General features: G+C 36.1%; 1 protein-coding gene across 1 annotated transcript in view; it reads left to right on the top strand.

The window, feature by feature from the left end:
* Positions 1-21,849, top strand: part of dhx32a (DEAH (Asp-Glu-Ala-His) box polypeptide 32a) — a 56,990-nt gene that overhangs the window by 4,146 nt on the left and 30,995 nt on the right. The window contains exons 2-6 of the mRNA XM_028795281.2: positions 3,776-3,969; positions 9,973-10,345; positions 12,859-13,107; positions 19,756-19,849; positions 20,212-20,361. Coding sequence (XP_028651114.2) covers positions 3,776-3,969; positions 9,973-10,345; positions 12,859-13,107; positions 19,756-19,849; positions 20,212-20,361 — 1,060 coding nt within the window. The remainder of the gene's footprint in view (positions 1-3,775; positions 3,970-9,972; positions 10,346-12,858; positions 13,108-19,755; positions 19,850-20,211; positions 20,362-21,849) is intronic.

The raw sequence follows: 21,849 nt of genomic DNA, 5'->3' as shown, positions 1-21,849 counted from the left end.
ACAATCTTTGTTTTCAGATCTTTTGAGAGTTGCATTGAGGATCCCATGCTGTCATTCTTCAGAGGAGAATCAAAGGGAAGCACAACTTGCAATTGACCACCTTAGATACCTTTTCTCATGATTGGACACTCCTGTCTATGAAGTTTAAGGCTTAACGAGCCAATCCAACCAATTTGGTGTTGCAAGTAATCAGTATTGAGCAGTTACATGCATTCAAATCAGCAAAATTACAAGGGGATCCACATTTTTACACAGTCAGTTTTTCACATTTGATTTAATTTCATACAACTAAATACTGCTTCACTAAAAATATTTGTTTGGAAAACACCCCAGTACTCAGATGTTCCTAGGAAATGAAAGACATACCACTGTTATCTTTTTTTGTTGAAAGTAGAGTAAATTATTATGCAGGCTAAGAGGGATTCCCAAACGTTTTCATAAGACTGTAGTTCTAGCCCTGGTTTCAAGTTTTTATGTTCAAGGAAAGAACTAGCCCTAGATGGGGTGTCAGTGCATGTCAGTGCATGACAGTGCACACTTGGCTTACACACTGAGACTTGCTCATGGCTCAAATTTACTTCATAATTATCATTAATAAGAACATGTAATGTGGAGGAGAGTTTCTGTTTTATGCTATTACACTTTCAGGGTTTGTTACTGCACAGCACTGACCCAGAGTGGTTGTTTAACAATGGGTGAATGGCCATCCAAAATAATAATAATAATTCATTACATTTACAGAATAGAAACATCACAGATGTACTTATAGAGATGGTTATAAAACGTCATAATATGTAATGTGTAGTACAGGACTACAGACAATACAAAATCAAATTTGGAATAACAATGAGACATGTTGACTTGTTGATGATTGTTTTTCAATGCCCATCTGCTATGGTTACAGAATTTAACGTGCTATAATGATAAAAGAGTGTTTTCTGTGGACATACCCTGTAATCTACAGTAAGTGTAACCTTGGATATGAAAGATGATATGAATGTGTAGGTACTTCAGAAGCTTGTAATTAAATGTCTGCCAGCCTACAATAAATACAAAAGCAGTAAGGATGGACAGCTGAATGGGAACTTTATATAAAAATAAAGGAAAGGCCTGGAGTCTTCTTCAAATTTTTACCACTTTTGACGGTTTTTGTATGTAATCATACATGCATATACAAATGATGTTTTTAGGTTTGTAGACGTGGAGGTTGTGTCATATTTCTTCTGTTTGACGATTTTGTGAAATATGTAATTTGACAGGCATAATTTTGCATACACCTGCATATGCTACATTCTGAAAATTAAGTAGGTGAGGCATTCGGTCTGAAGAAGAAACAATTTTTACATCAGAATTGACCAAGTCATGTATACTTTTCAAATTTTACTTTTGACAATATAGTTAACTGTGGTTAAAGGACTGATTGAAAGAAAAGTAGCATATTCTGTTTTGATGTATCAGAAAACTTCCATCCATTATCCAACCCGCTATATCCTAACTACAAGGTCACGGGGGTTTGCTGGAGCCAACCCCAGCCAGCACAGGGTGCAAGGCAGGAAACAAACCCCAGGCAGGGTGCCAGCCCACCACAGGGCATGCACACACACACACACCAAGCACACACTAGGGACAATGTAGAATCGCCAATCCACCTAACCTGCATGTCTTTGGATTGTGGGAGGAAACCCACGCAGACTCGAGGAGAACATGCAAACTCCACGCAGGGAGGACCCGGGAAACAAACCACTGTGCCACCGTGCCGTCCCATCAGAAAACTTTCAGTCCAATTTTTGTATGTGCTCTTCTTCAGCTTCAAATCAATGCCCTATTGTAGCTATAAAGCAGCTTCCTACATTTAATCTTTGTTTTCCTTAGTATCTTTTGTAGTAAACACTGAACACTGCACACAGAGCAATTAGACTGTGTTTACTAGTGTATTAGAGGTAATGTTACAATGTCAATAGGGTGGCCTGTCAAAACTGAAAGATAAGTTTACAGGCAGAGCTTGAATGTTATTGTGAGTAAACTGGTGTTCTAGACGTTGTCAGTTAATAAGTGTGTTGCTGTATTGACTTCTCTTTATTACTGTTCTGTATTGCTTTTCATATGTAGCAGGGTTCTGGTAGATGTTTCCGCAGTTTTTTGTCTCCAGACCATTTGCGTACAGTGGCATACTGTGCTATGCAGTATTGTAAGCCTTAGTCTTATGGTTTGGTACTTTGCTGTCACCTTGAATTGTTACTGAGTCATAGACACAGCTGAGTGTTTGTTTATTTTCATCCAAGAACAGAGAAGTGTGATGCATTTTTTGTGGGCAGAACGCATTAAATACGCTGTATTCCGTGTATCTTTTTGCACTTAGTATGGGGAAAAATGTTTTACCTTTTAGATATGTTTATAAGTAGAGAGAGATGTTTAGAAATGTGTAACAGATGCAGAGAGCTCTGGATGACTGTCAGCAAGTACTGATGACAAGCAAGAAAAAGCTAGTTCTGTAATTCGGAGAAGGCATTGATTTACAGGTGATGAAGAGGTGAAAGAAGCTGCGCATAGCTGTCTTTGCACCCAGCCAAGAACCTTTTATGAAGACATTCAAGATATTGTAGACTGTATTATAAATATATTGAGAAATAGGGAGACCATAATGAAAAGTTTACATTTTTTTAACCAAAAACATTTTGAAAAATAAGGTGTCAAATTGTGATTTTGAAGAATCTTCACACTTAATGATAAGAAGTGGTGCTAGGCCATAGATAGATATTAAGAAATATGTTGTAGCCTATACCCAACCACACTTGCAACTTGACAACAGTGTTCTTTTTCTGTCAAAACTATTAATTTTATAAAGACTATAAATAAATGAAAAGTAGCACATTGGTTAGCATTGACTTTATAACCCTTGGAATAAAATTCAGTTTCTGGTGGTGACTTCTCTGGTATTTGCTTGTGTTTTTGGGCTCTCATTTGGAAATCCTGTGTTACCTGCAAAGTCTAGTGACTTTAAATTAGTCCATTGCTTTGAGTGTGTATGTGTGTTTGGGGGGGGGGGGTGGGTGCAGTTGCTTCCTGCTTGTACCTCTTATTTGTAACAGTAATTCAAAGAAGGTCTTAAAGCAAGCAGATACCTATTTTTAATAAAATGTAAAGTAGAGCACAGTTTTGTTTTTATTTCGAAAATTCTCCTTTCCAGGCAGCTTAACAGACATCTCTTCATTCTTCAAGAGTAGCTCTTTAGCAAACATGTTGAATGTTGTAATGTATTGGTAGTAATACTACATAGACTACGGGATAATTTATTTTTTGTCATTCACATAAATTAATTTTAAGGCTTTTTCATTTTACCTAGGTTATACAGAACACTTTCCAAAACCGCATGTTTCTGGTGAGAAGACACAAGTGCAAATGAGTGTTCTGTAGTTTGATGAATAACAGTGTACTCAAGAACTTCTTTTTGTTCACACCTTAAACAAAGAGACATTCACAAGAATTCTACATTTTAATATTGTTCCACAGAAGGAAATTTTGGGAGAGTTGTGATGCTTTGTTAGTGTTCCAGTTGGCTAGATTATGGTGCTTTGGTGGAAAGTATTGCGACTGGTCTGTATTGACTTGCAGCCAGCTGACTGTAATGCTTCTAAAATTAAAGCACTGAGAGAGGTGATTAGTACACCAGATGTTGCTTCTGCACTGAGAGAGTTAAGTTTAAATGACAATTGTCCAGCTGTGAGTTACTCTGCTTGGTTTTGCTTCCTTTCACTTTTGTTTTTATTCTCTGCAGATCCCCCAGTGGTGTGCTGAGTACTGCTTGTCTGCTGGATTTCAGCATGGGACAGTTGTCTGCACCCAAGTGCACCGCCAGAATGCTGTGGGTCTTGCTTTGCGTGTAGCAGATGAAATGGATGTCAACATTGGCCATGAAGTCGGGTACACTGTTCCCTTGGAGAGCTGTTGCACTAGTGAAACTGTGTTAAGGTCTCTCTAATTACCATATAATCTTTCTGGTGATCTGTATTCACTTGCAACACACATCACTTTGAAGGCTACAAAACAAAGGCAGAGAAGAGAGGTGGGGGGTGGAACTGGGGTCAATTCAGCTGCAGCTGCACAGCGCTCAAATTTGACCTTTGTGTCCATATGTTGCTTTTAGGAAGCAAAACAAAGAGAGGAAATTGTGGCATAGTGAAATTAGTGAAAAAGGGATGGAATAGTTTAAAACCTAGTGTATGAAAGTAGGAATGCTGGAACATTATTGCTGTCTAAATAATGTGAAAGAAGTTTGCATGCAGCAGTATAGATTAAATCAGTATAGGGCTGTTCTTGCAATTTAAGTTTTTTTTAACGGTAAAGATTCAGCATTATTAACAAATTCATCCATGTTTGGTTAAAAGATCATTAATGTTTATCACAGCAAGAAACATTTGAAAAATACAAAGATTCATGATCTCCATCACAATCCATGCTACTTGAACTCTTTATTTTAAAATAGCATCCATCTGTCCATTTTCAAACTTGCCTAATCTAATTCAATATTGTGAGTAACCAGAACCTAAACTAGCAGTATTGGGTGTAAGGTTGAAGCCATGTTGCATATAATACTTGTTTTTGTTTGAATGATGCTGAAATTAATATTTCTTTTTGCTGTTGTTTTCACACTTTGCACAATTTTGTTTCCCCAAAACTACGAAATCTGTAATTACAGTTGTACTAGCATGTAAAAGTATTTTTAAAGAAATTTCATATAGTACCTACCAATCAGTATTTATTCATTTGCAATGTATACAATAATCCGGTCATTCAGCACAGGATATGCGCTGTAGGTATTTTAGCTGTTACAGCCTTCAGGGAAGGAGTTGTAGGGATGTAACAGTGACCATGATTGTATTTTCCACCCTTTCCTTGGATTACTCCAGCAGAGATTAGAGTCAGTACATGTATTAGTAATAATAGTAATAATTCTTTACATTTATATAGCTCTTTTTTTCACTATTCAGACTGATTTTCATAGTTAGTGGGGAGCCACTTCAACCACCATTAATATGCAGCACCCACCAGACTGATGCTGCGGCAGCACTTGATGCGCCGGTACACTTACCACACATGAGATGTTAGGTGGTTAAGTGGAGAAAGAAAGAGAGAGAGAGAGAGACAGACAGAGAAATAATTGGAGACTGGATGATTAGGAGGTCAGAATGACTACGCCATGGAGGGCAGTTTGGCCTGGACATCAGGTACAGCCTGCTTTTTATAAATCATGTCCATTGATCTTTTTATGACCACAGAGAGTGAAGACTTTGATTTTATGTCTCATCTGGAAGGACAGAGCCATTTTTATAGCGCAGTGTCTCATCACAGTACTGGGGCATTAGGATCCACATTCAGACCACAGGGTAAGAGCCCCCTGCTGGCTTCGGCAACACCTATTCCAATACAGTACTTGTATTTATTAGCAGCTAGTGTATTGCATTTTGTACAGGTTGTTACATAAGATGTTACTTTAATTGCATTATGCAGACTTACATCTACTATGCATATTGGCACAGTGCATGGCATTTCTTAGAGCTGTATGGATCTTGAATTTTATTTTGGGCCGATCCCTTTCCATATGGAGTTTGTACGTTCTCACTGTTCTTTGTTTGGATTTCTCTGGCCTTTTCTGGTTTCCTCCCATGTATGTTACATTGTAGATATCTAAGGAAGTGCATCTTGTGAAGGGCTGGCTCCCCAGGGCAAATTACTACTTAGAATGGCAAAGACTAATGGAATAAGTGGGACCAGAAAATGGATGAACAAGTCCAGCGCCTTAAAGGTTTGGCACATTTTACGTTTAGAGATACTCTTCTGCACTGCACTGTTGTAAAAACACTTATTTGGCGTTTTCATCTGATTCCTCTCTTGCTCTCAAGGTGTTTTCTCCAGAATAACTGCCATTTGCTGGATTTTTTTTATCAAGTAATTTCCTGTAAACTTTAGACACTGTTGTGCATGAAAATCTGTGGACAGCAGATGTTTCTGGGACGCAAGGACTACCACATCTGATTCCTAGAGTCACACTACAGTCAGTGTCATTTAGATTGTGCATTTTGCCAATTTTAGTGTTTTGTCAAAAAACAAGTAATTATTCCCTTTGGGCAAAAATATGTTAATCTCCTTCCCGTTTTATTATGACATTTTTTTTAACTTTATTTTTCACATTGGCTAACAGTACTTTGTTACAGCTTGATCCACATTTATATTTCATGCCCGAGGAGACTTTGGTTGATCAGAATGGCAAACAAAGCATTATAACATCAAAGACTGATGTGGCAGATGATTTCATCTGGGCGTTTTATTACATTAATTTATGCACAAAGTTTGTACTTTCAAGATTTGTTTTTGTTTTTTTTTTTTTATTACCTCATTTTTCTGCACACCAGGGATTTTAATTAGCCTCCACATAAATTATAAATCTGTATTCTGATGCCTGTTTTACCTGGAGAGGTAAGAGTTAAACCAGCCAGCTTTTCAAGCTTAAAAGGAGAATGGATTCTGGCTATTTTTTTTTTTCATTGCAAATTGAAAAGTACAGAAGGCTGTCTTAATTCTTTGACAACCGAAGGTATGCAACCAAAAAATATGTGTATGCTGTTCGTTGAAGTGATGTGTAAAGAGTAGGAGATTCAGAGTAATGTGATATTAACAGGAGACATTTGGAATATTCTGCTCGGTTTTGAATGCCAGAACTGCAGTCCACATTTCTAATATACACACAATGTGAATATAAATGTGACAGCCCTAGTTTGTAATGTGTTGGAATACATTCTGCATACCCAGCTCTTTCTTTACTTTAACATTATGAAAATTCAAACACCTAAGCACCATATACAAAAATCTCCAAAGTCATGTTTTCTTTTATGGATAGTTTCACTTCTCATTCAAGTAAAGAAAACCTTTTCAGGTGATATTTAATCTCACAGTAGACAAAGCGTTTAGTGCACTATTTAAGGTATTTTTAGTTCCTGTGCAGTTTTTTTTTTTTTTTTTTGTCCAAGTACTAGCATGAATAAAAAAATAAATAACAAGAAAAAAAAAAGTTAATTTGTGCTTGGTGTATCTATATTGCACTGTAAAATAATGTAATACTACAGTATATTGATTCCTCCTCTCCTGCTTTTAAAAATACGTGTAAGTTTTTCTTTATATTCTATTTAATCTTTATTATGACTTTTTTAACACTTTGTAAGTAATACAGTACTGCAGTGAAAGTAAGAGCAAATAAAGGAGCAATAGGTTAGCAGTAGTCTCTCTGGGTGTGTAAGCTTTATTACTTTGCAATTAGATTACAGAGATATTCAAGTGCCTGACTACATTTTGTTTTTGCACTCCTCCACATTAGTAGTAAATTGAAAGAGAAAAACGCACAGTAGAATGAAGTGTTGAAAAAAAGAAACCAGAAAATAGCCTGAATTAAAAATTGTCAAACATTGAATGAAGATTCTGATCTTCATATTAAGATCATTTGTGGTATGGCACACTTTATCAGTCATAGTATAAGTCCTTCTGTCCTCAGTTAAAAGGATGCTTTTTTTTCTTTGCAGCTGATTGTAGTGTCCCAAGTTATCAATGATAAATGTCCACTTCAGGTTTGCATTTTCAGTCCAAGAAAAAAAAAACTTTTAAGTATTTCAATTTGCACCATCATTTTAGACAGTATGAATTTATGAGAATGATGGATGTGTTAGGTTTGCATTTTATGCCTATCTTGCTGTGTAGTACTGGCCATTTTCAGCCGCCAGATGTGTGGAAGGCATTTGTGACTCTGGAAAGAAGCAATGGTGTCAGCCCATATTTTATGTAGTGCTTTACATCATAACACAAATAAAAGATGTCCAGCAATATCCGTACCTGTTTGCTCACCTTCACTCTCTAGAGGAATATTTTTAGTGAGCAAATAGTTAGGTTATTATACTTTACATAAAGAAGCTAGCGGTATTAACCAAAAGGGACGTTTGAAGCATTCATTTTCATTGTTGCAATTTTGCTCCTGTCATTTCACCAGCTTGGAGGAAATGTAGATCGGGAATAAGGGAGCAAACCACTAACAGCAATTATATGGTGTAATCATTTTCACATATAACATATTCATTATTTTTGATGCATGCCAGTTTGGTTCTTGGTGAAGTTTGATATTGTAGTGGGAGTTGCAGTTCAACTATTCAGAGAGCCAAAAGTGACATAAATTTTGATGATCACAAGTGTAAACAATAACTTGTACACTTAATGAAGCTACTCCCAAATCAAAAGTAATCATCTGGATGCTGTCATGTGAGGCACACACTATCTATTGCACAACCAGGAATCTGTATTTCTATAGATGATGATGGGTAAGAGGCAAGGAACAGAATTAGTATATTGGTAGTGCCTCATCCAAAGTTCTATGCAAAGCCAGTGAAGGCGGTGTTGCTTTCTGTTATCAATGGTTTCTTTTTCAAAATCTTTCAGACAAATGACCAGTTCATTTGACTTAGCATGTCTTTTTCTTTCAGTGTTAAATTTTTACTGAAAAGTATTAGAATTGTTTGGTTCTGCATTTTCATTAGGATTGGCAATCCAGCTGGGTAGTGATTACACTCTAAATATTGTAATTGTTATTGTCCTTAACAATTTAGACCTTGAAACTTTTTGCTCTTCATTTCACTGTTACACTGCTTTTCACATAAAAATAATGGTATTTATTTCCCCCAAGTGTAAAGTATAAAATCGGTTGAAATATTCAAATGATTGTCCAAAATACAGTGCTAAGAAACATTCTCAGACAGCTAAATGTGAGAATGTTTACAGAAAGACCATTAAAAAGTTTAAATGTTGAATTTAATCAATTCAGCTGTTTGGAAAGAGACCGCTGATGGGAAGTCCATTACTAATAAGACAAAATAGGTGCAATGTGGACCATCTCACAATAAGAAGTTAATTTTTTTGCCTCATGATATCTTTAATGTCTTTACTATTCAAATCACCTAGCAGGAGATGGAATGTGAATCTGTGTTCTCACATGTCTGGTCACAAAGGTATGCAAAATATGACTTGAATGATGAGAGGAATACAGATAATGAGGCAAAGCTAAGGTTAATCTGCCTGTGGTTCAGCAAAAATCACAGTTTTTTATTTTGTTTTATTGTGCACTGTTGGTGTTGGCTATTCCCCTGCCATTAATTTATCCTGACACAGTCCTGTTATATGAGTTTGGCAGGTAATTAAATAAATACTTCTTCATCTTCAGTGTTATAAGAGAAATGCTACAATGTAGTCTTATCCTTTAAAGGTTACAAGACACCATAAATATAATATAAAATTAAATGGCTTGATTTGATTCATTTGCAGAATTGAGACCTTTTCCGAACCTCTGACATAACTTTGATAAGAAAAATAAATGGAGTGTCACCATGTGTTCCATTTATTTTAAACATTACAATTTAATATTTAAGTGAGCTGATGTGTGTGAAAAGAATGGTACATGGGCATCAAGCCATCAGTTTTGAGTGTTTCTTCTGTTGAAGGGTGGCACAAGCTTCAGAAACTGGATGGGCATAGTGTTTGTTTTTTTTTTTTGCAGTAATTTTATGAAAGATACTAATTATACCCTTCCATTTATGAGCTTTTTTTCATTTATACCCAGCAGTGTCTTCCAAGTATTCAAAGAATTATTATTTAGCGACAGCCAAAATGGCAAACTATCATTTTATATTTTTAAGTTGTTAACAGTTTTTATGTCACAAAGCTTAAAATTATTTTTTTTAATGTCTCATTGAGTATTTAACTTCATATCGCCAAAACATCACAGCTGCAAAGTTGTCCTGACAACATATGGTCAGCTTAAAAGATTTTAAAGAAAAGATAATATAAATACAATTTTGAATTCTAATTGTAAACATAGCTTAGAAGTATTCCTTCTTTGTTTTTTCAGTGTATAATTTCAATCATTTACTTTATTTCTGTTAGGTACTGCACAGATGATTTACTTTTGAGAGAAATTATGTCAGATCCTCTCTTGGAACAGTATGGAGTTATCATTATTGACCAAGCTCATGAACGGACAGTGTCTACTGACATTCTCTTGGGACTTCTCAAAGACATTGGTCAGCAGAGACCAGAGCTTAGACTTGTTGTAATTGCTGCTTCTCACATGTCAAGCAAACTGCTAACTTACTTTGGAGAGGTGCCTTGTATAAATGTGAACAAAAAGACCCAGGCAGAAGTGGTATATGGCAACAACCCCCCTGGTGATTACTTTTACCGAGCTGTGAGCCTTGTGTTTGAAATCCACAGTGCCAAGGAGGAAGGAGATATTGTTGTGTTTTTTGCCTCAATGCAGGTATGTATTTTTTATATTTAATTTCCGATTTGAGTAGATTGTTACTCTAGCAGCTCTTATTTTCAAATGTTATTTTTATTTCTCTGCTGGAGTACCATAGTCCATTTTCTTGCTTTGATGGGAAATTCTAATTTAAAAACACACTGAAAAATTCTATAGGGTTTATTTTTCAAGCTAAAGAGCTACAGTATATATGGCTAAGAAAACATTTTGAAATGTGGAAAGCTTATGGTCCTTTCCTAGTCAATCCTCCGCCTGTGCCTGTGCCAAAAGGAAACATAAAAGGAAATTTACCCTGTAATCCATTCTCACCCTCAGATTTCCTATATCCAAAATAGTACAGTAACTTGCGGACAGAGCCTTTGAATCCCCAGTCCCGTTATTATGATACAACCTAAGGGGAGTAGCTGGCAACTAGGGAAAAATGGAAAGCAAAAAAAAAAAGTTAATAATTAGAGCACGTTAGTAGGATTAAGCAAAAAAAAAAAAAAAAATCTTGAATATTTTTTTGTATCGCTAGTTGAACACCGATATCTGAAAGGCAGTGGCTCAGTACAAGTAATTGGTAGTTATCTCTTTTATACTTTAACCCACAATTTAAAGGTGTTTCATTTTAAGTTCACAATGTAGGTAATTCCAGGTAGGTTAGCATATACAGTGATGAAAGCACATGACTGGAATTGATGAGTTCCAGAAGCATCCAACCACAGGTGAAAAGGGATATGACCACATACATACCATGACAGAAATGTTAGTGTTGTTTAATAACAGGTGAAAAACAGATATGAGGCATTCAACAAAGTAAAAACTTAAGGTAGGAAGGAAATCTAACAGGGTTGCGTGGTATACCGGACTGGAAAAGTACAAAAAAAAAAAAAAACAATTTTAAAGTGGTAGCATTTCAGAATATTTAGTACCAACAGTAAATTTCAGCTTTCCTCTCAATCAATTATGAATCAGTTAAGAGTTATGTGAACTGGTGAGTAGGGTTTTTGGAGCATAACTAGATGTTCTTGAATATATTACCCCAAAAAGGGGGAATACAGCTTTTCATTAATTATGATGTCTTGGGTTGTATAAAGTAAAGTTGATTTCATAGCTGAACATTGATGTTACACCATTAATGGTTAGCAACTGCTGGAGATTCTGTTTCGTCAGAAGCAACATACTTGGTTCTAAATGACCAAAAATCTACGTATCTTAACTGATGGTGAACCATTGTAAGATTAACATAACGACATCCATGTGTATGGTATTTATTTGTATCTTAACATTCCATTTGGGGTAGGTTTTAGTTTCTTCTAATAGGTGGTGATTCTGGAGCCAGTAAAGAGAATAAAAATTTACAAACAGAGGTGTACAGATCAGCTTAACTAGTTTAGTTGTTTTTTTATATTCTACCTCACTAATTCAGTTTCCTTTTAAAGCTGTTGTTTTTCTTATTATTCAATACATATTACAGGGCATTTACTTCATTGTCATGATTGCATGGTTTGTTTTAGATTTGTTACTGACCTTTTTTTAAATTCTTTAAAGTTTAATTCATGGTAAAGGAACTTCTCTTTAGACTCTGCTGGGGTGGGAAAATACATAGAAGAATAATTTAAGCGATTGAGGTAAAAGTAAAACAAAATGTCACTGTGTTCACCCTTTCTTGATTAGACTACCAACTAATGAATAATTGTAAGAAAGATAAATGAATCAGAGTTGCATATATGAGAATATTATTAAATTATAATAGCATAGTTAATTTTTCTGCAAATGTTTTATTTAATGTGGAAAACACTCTTAATTATAATGTGAAGTGTAAAATTTTTAATCCTGCAAATATTTTATAGCAAACATCTTTTGAAATCTTAGTTTTCTAAGCGGTTTCCACTTGTATAATCAGGACTGGATTAAAAATATCACAAATTAGTATGTAGTATTAGATACGGTAGAAGAGCAAGTGTATTTCTTGGTATCTCAATTATGAATCTTATGAAGGTAACATTAGGCTGTACAAATTATTTTGCACAAAGAGTTAAAGAAAAAAACAGACGTCATATGTTAACACTTCTTAATGACTGTTGCTATAGAGATATATGATTTGGATCCTGTTGCATAATGTCAAAATCACTGAGAAACTGTGTGATATTTAAAAAGAAATTGCAATATTTCATATTTAATAATAATTATTTCAAACATTGTAAATGAAAAGTGCATCTCACAGAATAGCCTAATAAATCAGTTTATATTCCATTTTTAGAAAGAGATAAAGCCTGAAGGAATTAGAGCTTAGATATTTGCAATTTGTTTGTTACTCCAGTCTTGCCAATAGGGATGGTTTTGCCTAAGGGTTTGATTGTGCAGTTTCAGTGTGTTTACTGTTATCTTTTTTTCAGCCTTGGGCTGACGCAATTTGCCGGAATGTTTCAAGGGGATTTAGACATTGACAATGTTTCATTGAACTGATGTAATCTTACCTGTGTCTTCTAATATTTTCCTTTTTTTTTTTTTCTTTTTATAAATAGGAGGCGAATAGTGCCTATGATATTGTTATGCAAGAGGCTGTTAATATGAGTTCTAATCTTGGACAGCTTGTTCCAATTACTCTGATCCCTCGGCAAGGTATTTTTTTGTTCAGACAAACTGAAGAGCAGGAGAAAAAAAATGCGACTTATCTGAGAAGAATTTTCCTGACCTCTAGTATGGGAGAGGACCTAATTTGGGCCACTGACAATGTCAAATTTGTTATTGATGCTGGAGTAGAGACAAAGAATGTAAGTTTTTTACTTTCAGAAAAGCATCATCTCTTTTCTTTAGGCTGCAGTAGCTTTGTGTTATCTTTCAGACTACTTTTAGTTTTTCCTTGACCTTGGCCTGCTGAATAAACATTAATTGATTTAAGGAAAATTATAATAAATGTTTCTTTCACATAAGATTGAAAACTTTTTTTATTATTTGAGAAATTTGAACCATCACATTTGTTTTTCTTATGCTTTGCTGAGCCTTCACATTGCTACCATTACATCTGTTTTTGCAAACAGAAATGGTCATGTGATCAGGAATATCCTTTTAATTTGCAATAGTATACATGTATAGCTAAATGTTACTAAAGCTGATGTTGCATTACACAACTGTTCATTAGAGATGTCAGATTAGTGACAACTGTAGTTGGTGATGTAGTTGCCGGAGCATGTCAGCTTACATGACTACAGATTGCAGGGCATATAAAATTTCTTTCTAGTGCATTTCACATTTCCAAAGTGAGCTTGTCCTTTTCTCTGGTAGCCAATGATGTGCTGCCTTTTGGAGCTGGTTCATCATGTGAAGGGGTTATGTGCAATCTTGGCCCCCTTTTGATTTATTTTATTTTACTTTATTTCCATTCTTTAATGGTTTTTGGATCCTTTATGACATTCTACATTGTCATCTACTCTTTCTTTTATTTACGGCCCCGGGCGTGGTTAAATCTCTTGGCACAAAGTCTCGTTACGTGGGACGTGAAAGTGTCTCTCTGAAAACGTCACGTCTCGTCCCAGGCTAAAAAGTCTTGTCTCATCCCAGGATTTTTTTTATTATATTAGAGAGAAATATAAACATACATGAAATTGATGCACCCAGTTGAAATATAGGGCTATCTCAGCTGTTTGTGTTCCAGCATTTTTTTTTTTCTTTCAAAATGTGATTTACTGGTACTAGCCTGTAATGTTTGTATGATTAAGTTGGGATCTCCTGTGGATAATTAAGTTTAAGAAAATTACAGATTGAGGAATGATGTTCTTAATAGTACATGTAATATGTGACTGATGCTACTTTTCAGATATGCTTAAAGATGGTTTTTAAGCCAAAATGTATTTGGTGTAATCAACTGTGATGCCTTTTTTTTCTCTCCCTCAACGCAACGTAAACATTTACTGTCAAGAATGTTACATATTAGATAGACAATGGATGTCATTTTGTTTTATGATACTTTTTTTATTATTTTGTTTAAGGTAGATAAGTTACTCATAAGTAGGTATTGTAGATGTGTAAGTTTTGATTTCTGGCCTAGCAACTTGTAACGGCCAACCCCTTACCCAGACCGGCCACTACACTACCAAGACTATAACTTGGAATACCTGAGGTTTTTTGCTCTAATATCAAGCCGTACTCCTTACAAGATGTCTTATTTTCCCATCACAACAAAATAACCAGAGGCAGTAAACGGATATGCCAAGATAAACACATATATATTGTAAAATGAACGACAGAAAAACATTGAATAATAAATATGTATAAGTGTGTGCAAATTACCACTTATCCCCAAAACACCAGTGACTAATTTATATACAGGTGCTGGTCATAAAATTAGAATATCATGACAAAGTTGATTTATTTCAGTAATTCCATTCAAAAAGTGAAACTTGTATATTATATTCATTCATTACATACAGACTGATGTATTTAAAATGTTTATTTCTTTTAATTTTGATGATTATAACTGACAACTAATGAAAGTCCCAAATTCAGTATCTCAGAAAATTAGAATATTGTGAAAAGGTTCAATATTGAAGACACCTGGTGCCACACTCTAATCAGCTAATTAACTCAAAACATCTGTAAAAGCCTTTAAATGGTCTCTCGGTCTAGTTCTGTAGGCTACACAATCATGGGGAAGACTGCTGACTTGACAGTTGTCCAAAAGACGACCATTGACACCTTGCACAAGGAGGGCAAGACACAAAAGGTCATTGCTAAAGAGGCTGGCTGTTCACAGAGCTCTGTGTCCAAGCACATTAATAGAGAGGCGAAGGGAAGGACAAGATGTGGTAGAAAAAAGTGTACAAGCAATAGAGATAACCGCACTCTGGAGAGGATTGTGAAACAAAACCCATTCAAAAATGTGGGGGAGATTCACAAAGAGTGGACTGCAGCTGGAGTCAGTGCTTCAAGAACCACCACGCACAGACGTATGCAAGACATGGGTTTCAGCTGTCGCATTCCTTGTGTCAAGCCACTCTTGAACAAGAGACAGCGTCAGAAGTGTCTCGCCTGGGCTAAAGACAAAAAGGACTGGACTGCTGCTGAGTGGTCTAAAGTTATGTTCTCTGATGAAAGTAAATTTTGCATTTCCTTTGGAAATCAAGGTCCCAGAGTCTGGAGGAAGAGAGGAGAGGCACAGAATCCACGTTGCGTGAGGTCCAGTGTAAAGTTTCCACAGTCAGTGATGGTTTGGGGTGCCATGTCATCTGCTGGTGTTGGCCCATTGTGTTTTCTGAGGTCCAAGGTCAACGCAGCCATCTACCATGAAGTTTTAGAGCACTTCATGCTTCCTGCTGCTGACGAACTTTATGGAGATGCAGATTTCATTTTCCAACAGGACCTGGCACCTGCACACAGTGCCAAAGCTACTAGTACCTGGTTTAAGGACCATGGTATCCCTGTTCTTGATTGGCCAGCAAACTCGCCTGACCTTAACCCCATAGAAAATCTTTGGGGTATTGTGAAGAGGAAGATGCAATACGCCAGACCCAACAATTCAGAAGAGCTGAAGGCCACTATCAGAGCAACATGGGCTCTCATAACACCTGAGCAGTGCCACAGACTGATCGACTCCATGCCACGCCGCATTGCTGCAGTAATCCAGGCCAAAGGAGCCCCAACTAAATATTGAGTGCTGTACATGCTCATACTTTCATGTTCATACCTTTCAGTTGGCCAACATTTCTAAAAATCCTTTTTTTGCATTGGCCTTAATTGATATTCTAATTTTCCGAGATACTGAATTTGGGACTTTCATTAGTTGTCAGTTATAATCGTCAACATTAAAAGAAATAAACATTTGAAATACATCAGTCTGTGTGTAATGAATGAATCTAATATACAAGTTTCACTTTTTGAATGGAATTACTGAAATAAATCAACTTTGTCATGATATTCTAATTTTATGACCAGCACCTGTATACAGTGGAACCTTGGGTCACGACCGTAATTCGTTCCAAAACTCTGGTCGCAACCCGATTTGGTTGTGACCCGAAGTAATTTCCCCCATAGGATTGTATGCAAATACAATTAATCCGTTTCAGACCGTACTAGCTGTATGTAAATATTTTTTTTTTTTTAAAGATTTTTAACCACAAAAATAGTTAATTATACCATAGAATGCACAGTGTAATAGTAAACTAAATGTTTACTTACTTCTTCTGATAATGTTTACTTCTTCTGCTTGGGCTCTCTTGCTCGCGCTCTCTCTCTCTCTTTCTCACTCTCTTGCTCGTGCTCTCTCGCTGTCCCTCTCACTCGCTCGCTGCACAGGGAATGCACAGGGAGAGACTGAATACATGTGGAAATTATCTGTGCGTACAAACCGGAAGGGAAACTGGCTTGTTCGTCACCCGAGTATGTTGTCGTGAACAGATGCAAAAGTTTGGTGAACTTTTTGGTCGTAACCCCATTTGTACGTGGTCAAAACGTTTGTGACCCGAGGTTCCACTGTATATATTAACACAAATATTTTACAATAAACCCTCCCTTGCTCCGAAACACTTAACAAAAGCACACAACACAAATACAAACATAGATCTGAAAAACACTGCAGTTGAAAATGTGGTGAAACAATGTGTCCCAAAATAAAGTCCGGCAGTATAGAAACTGGTTGTGGTGTCATGGTGCTTCCTCCCGACAACAAAACGACCTCGCCGTAAATGTCCTGGCAATGGCTGGAATGACTTCAACCCCGGGGTTTCCTGAAAAAGCAGGCAGTGGAATAAAGCAATGAATAGCAGTAATGAGTTTGTAGATGGTTGGATAAATTGTCTTCTTTTCTTTTCCTCTCTTTCTCCACCTCTCTCGTCGCCTCTCACTCCTTCCTTTTTTTTTTTTAATGTAAAATGTCCTGGATGTAACTGGTGTGTAAACAGGTGATTTCCATCCTGGGGCTGCGGTCTCTCTCCATCCTCTGCACTTATGGGGACAACATTCACTGACGTACACATAATGGACAGTAAACGGGACGATGAAAACAACACGCACTCAGCACACACATAGAATATACTATTACTATGTAGTCCCGCTACAAACTAATAACACGGACTTAAGACTTTGTTGCCATAGGATCCGATGCTTTACCATCCTCACTGTGTACAAAAAGCAAGTGATATATAACCTTCTTGATTTTCCATTTATAATTATGCAAGTTTTTAAGTTTTGTCCAGTTAATCTACAATTGAGCTGGTAATAATTGTTAAAGCGGCTATCAGTATATGTATGTTGATACCTTGTATCAGTGCATTTGTGACTTCTGAAACAGTTTTGATCCAAGAAGTATGAGTGAACTTGTGTATGAGCTGCAGCTTTGCTTCCTTTTTCTGTATTAACTCCATTCATTTGTATGTAAGCAGCTGTAAAGAACTCCATTTGTTCCATTAGTAAAAGTAAAAAAAAAAAAAATTCTTCAGCTGTAGCAGAAAATGACACTCTATTACTCACTCTGACACATTGTCAAATTAATTACACTATACATCAAGCAAACAAGGAAAATGGATGGAGAAAGGACATAGGCAGTTGCAAGAAAAAGGTAAGTCCACCAACTAGTATGTTAGTGGGAAGGAGGTAAAGATCTAAGGAATCTGAAAAATACATGTTTTTGAGAAACTAGGAGATGCATATTAGAATGTCAAAGGCCAGGCAGAAAGTTTGTGATTTCTTTGAAGATAGCTGAATGTTTTGTCATTCACCATGATGTTTTCTTTCCCCTTGATTGTAATATAATTCAAGCTTTACATAGAGTGACACAGTGGGAAAAGTTTAAACGACCTTCTGATTGCAGATTTATGGATTCCTTATAACTCTGCTGTATGAGTATATTTTTAAAATGGTCTTCTCATTTGACGTTTTCAAAAGGAAACATCTAAAGATTGACAGAAGTCAAATGAAGATTACCACATTTACTTGTATATGGATCAGTTATTGCACAGTGCAAGGGTCATTGTATGCAGTGTGAGGAACTCTGCAACATAACCAAATAGTATCCACCAGACATTAAACTAAATCGGCCTAAGGTGTGAGCAAAATAAGTACTTAGTAGTGGGAGATGTGGTAAAGGATTTCATCAAAATGAAGTATAGCATTAAATAGAGAAATGCAGAGATCTATTGGATGAAAATTTTTATCCACCCCCGCTTGTATGGGCATCAGTTATACATGAATGTTGCGTATTCTGAACAGTGAAGAATCATAGCCAAAATAAAAACCTGCTGTAAAGAAATGCAAAAGAAACCTCTGTAATACTTATAACCCGAAGTAATGAGAACATAATGTGAAGTATAGAACGTGAATCTTGGAAATGTTGTGATCAGTAAGTTAAAGGCATTGGAAATTGAGGTTATTAATACTCAATAAAGAATAATCTTGCTTGGCCATGTTTATTTGAGCTCTCAGATTCACACCCAAGTTTCAAATACATTTGAAATGGATTTTTTTTAAATGGCTAAAATCAGCTATGTCTAACAATCAAAGTCACAATCCCATATTCTCATATCGCTTCCATGAGTGTCCTTTTCTTCTTTTTGAACAGATAGCTTCAATTATCATGTCATATTCAGGAAGTAAGCAGTCACCGGTTCACTGATAATGGCCATCTGTTTGGATTACTTCTGTCATATTTTTCTGTATATCAGTTACCTATACATTAAGTTACATAACTTGATTTCCCACTTTTCACCAACCATTCAGCAGTCTGTCATTTTTGTTAACAACATTTGCATTATTTTCTTGCATAGCACTTTTCACATTACCTTCATTTGAAATTCAGATATTGCTGTAAATATGTTTTTTGCACCTGTTGAGAATATTCCCAGAATAGTTCTGTGTATTTCAACCTGTATGTCACTAACATATGTTTTAAATCTATGCCATTTCAGATACTCAATTTTTTTTTTTTTTTGAAGAATTTTTACATTTTACAAAGCTGTTAAAGTTATTCACTATATATTTTTGTAGACCCATTTTCTGATGGTGCTCAGGATACATTATACCTGTTTATATGTATATTATTTTATAATGGATGAACAGGTGGTTTTAGCTACTGGCTTATGGGCTTGAAGTAAGTTAGAAGAGAAAATTAAACCTGTAACCTTATGGATTATAGTCCAGTGCTTAACCTTTTTTCCAAACTGCAGAAGTTGTCGTTTTTCTTAAAAAAAATAAACAAACAGGGAAGTGTATTTGTTGGACTTTTTCACATGGTTTTAAAGAAAAAAAAAGCAACTTGTCCTGTCCTTGTCATAGTTAGTGCATAGAACAACTTGACAAGCTGATAATTTGAATATTGCCTTTTTTGTTTGTGTTCTGGGTTTAATAGTTTTCACATTGTTATTGTTGTTTGACTATTACATTGTGTGAAAAACCTTTTGAGCTTGAAGCATTTTTATCTTTTTGTTTGATAGGTTTATAATACTAGGATTCGAGCCAACTCCCTTGTCACACGACCTATCAGTAAGCAGCAGTTTGAGATGCGTCAACAGCTAGCAAGCTCACCTGGTAAGACTTAACCAGACATCTTGATTTGCCTATATTATATTTTTGAGCATTGTGTTCTTTATCTTCTAAATATTTTTCCAGGCTTTGGATAGTCTTCTGTGTACAAGTACTTATTTTAAGTAACATTTAAAATGTATTGTATTTATTATATTGCTTTGTTACTATAGTGATCCTAGATAAATATTCTGTGCCTTTGTTGGATAGGATTATATACTCCAACTATGGATTCATAATAGTAACTGTTTAGATGGGTAATTTCATCCCTATTTTCTTTTGCAGATTTGATGTTCACTACAACTGATATACGTAAAGAAAGTAAACAAAAATGTTGCTTCATGGTATATTTTTGTTCATTGTTATAGGGAAGTGTTTCTGCCTATATCCAGAAGATGCTAAATTATCTGAACAAACTCCTCCAGAGATTTTGGAAACTAAATTTACCAGCACAGTTTTGCTCTTAAAAAGGATGAATATAGCTGGTTTGGGCCATTGTGACTTTCTGGACAGACCAGGTTAGCATTATGTTGTATTTTACCTAGGTGATTTTAAACAAATTTTTGTGCATTCTGTAAATTCATACATACTTCATTTTGAATCCTGTTTAGTCTGGTCAGAGTGTAAAGAGCAGAACATTTGTCTTTTACAGAGCTCTCCTAAGGTCATGTCACATTAGAAAACTTTTCCAGAGATTTAATCTTAGCAAGTCGGAAGTAGTTGGTGGCATGCTCCCATGAAAACCAATTGTGTAATTTGGCATACCCAGTTTGAATATGTCTTTACTCATAATGGTGGGCTCTGTGAGCATAAGAGCTGACAACCAATGAATGTTCATTTGGAAGCACAATGCATTTAATGTAGCAATGAGAAATAAGGATCGTGGGTATTTTGGACCTCACAAACAGAAGAGAAGCTTGTCTGTCTAATGTTTTACATACCATGATGGAATGGAAAAAAAGGCATCTGAACACTCCATACCTGTTTTAACGCTTTATACAACACCAGCTTTGTTAGCCAATAAGCTAAGTTATGTAGTCACTAAATTTGACCTGCCCATATATATATAATATAAAATATACAGTACTGTGCAAAAGTTTTAGGCAGGTGTGAAAAAATGCTGTAAACAAAGAATGCTTTCAGAAATATAAATAATGATTGTTTATTGTTATCAATTTACAAAATGCAAAGTGAGCGAACAAAAGAAAAATCTAAATCAAATCAATATTTGGTGTTACTACCTTTTGCCTTCAAACCAGCATCAATTCTTATAGGTACACTTGCACAAAGTCAGGGATTTTGTAGGATTATAGTCGGGTGTATGATCAACCAATTATACCAAACAGGTGCTAATGATCATCAATGTCACACGTAGGCTGAAACACAGTCATTAACTGAAACAGAAACAGCTGTGTAGGAGGCTTAAAACTGGGTGAGGAACAGCCAAACTCTGCTACCAAGGTGAGGTTGTGGAAGACAGATTCATGTCATGGCAAGATTGAGCACAACAACAAGACACAAGGTAGTTATACTGCATCAGCAAGGTCTCTCCCAGACAAAGATTTCAAAGCAGACTGGGGTTTCAAGATGTGCTGTTCAAGCTCTTTTGAAGAAGAGCAAAGAAACGGGCAACGTTGAGGATCGTAGACGCAGTGGTCAGCCAAGGAAACTTAGTGCAGCAGATGAAAGACACATCAAGCTTATTACCCTTCGAAATCGGAAGATGTCCAGCAGTGCCATCAGCTCAGAACTGGCAGAAACCAGTGGGACCCAGGTACACCTATCTACTGTCCGGAGAAGTCTGGCCAGAAGTGGTCTTCATGGAAGAGTTGCAGCCAAAAAGCCATACCTCCGATGTGGAAACAAGGCTAAGCGACTCAAGTATGCACGAAAACCTAGGAACTGGGGTGCAGAAAAATGGCAGCAGGTGCTCTGGACTGATGAGTCAAAATTTGAAATATTTGGCTGTAGCAGAAGGCAGTTTGTTCGTCGAAGGGCTGGAGAGC

Source organism: Erpetoichthys calabaricus, chromosome 2 (genome assembly GCF_900747795.2).
Source record: "Erpetoichthys calabaricus chromosome 2, fErpCal1.3, whole genome shotgun sequence".
NCBI classification, from domain to species: Eukaryota; Metazoa; Chordata; class Cladistia; order Polypteriformes; family Polypteridae; genus Erpetoichthys; species Erpetoichthys calabaricus.
This window is presented reverse-complemented; position numbering and strand designations above follow the sequence as displayed.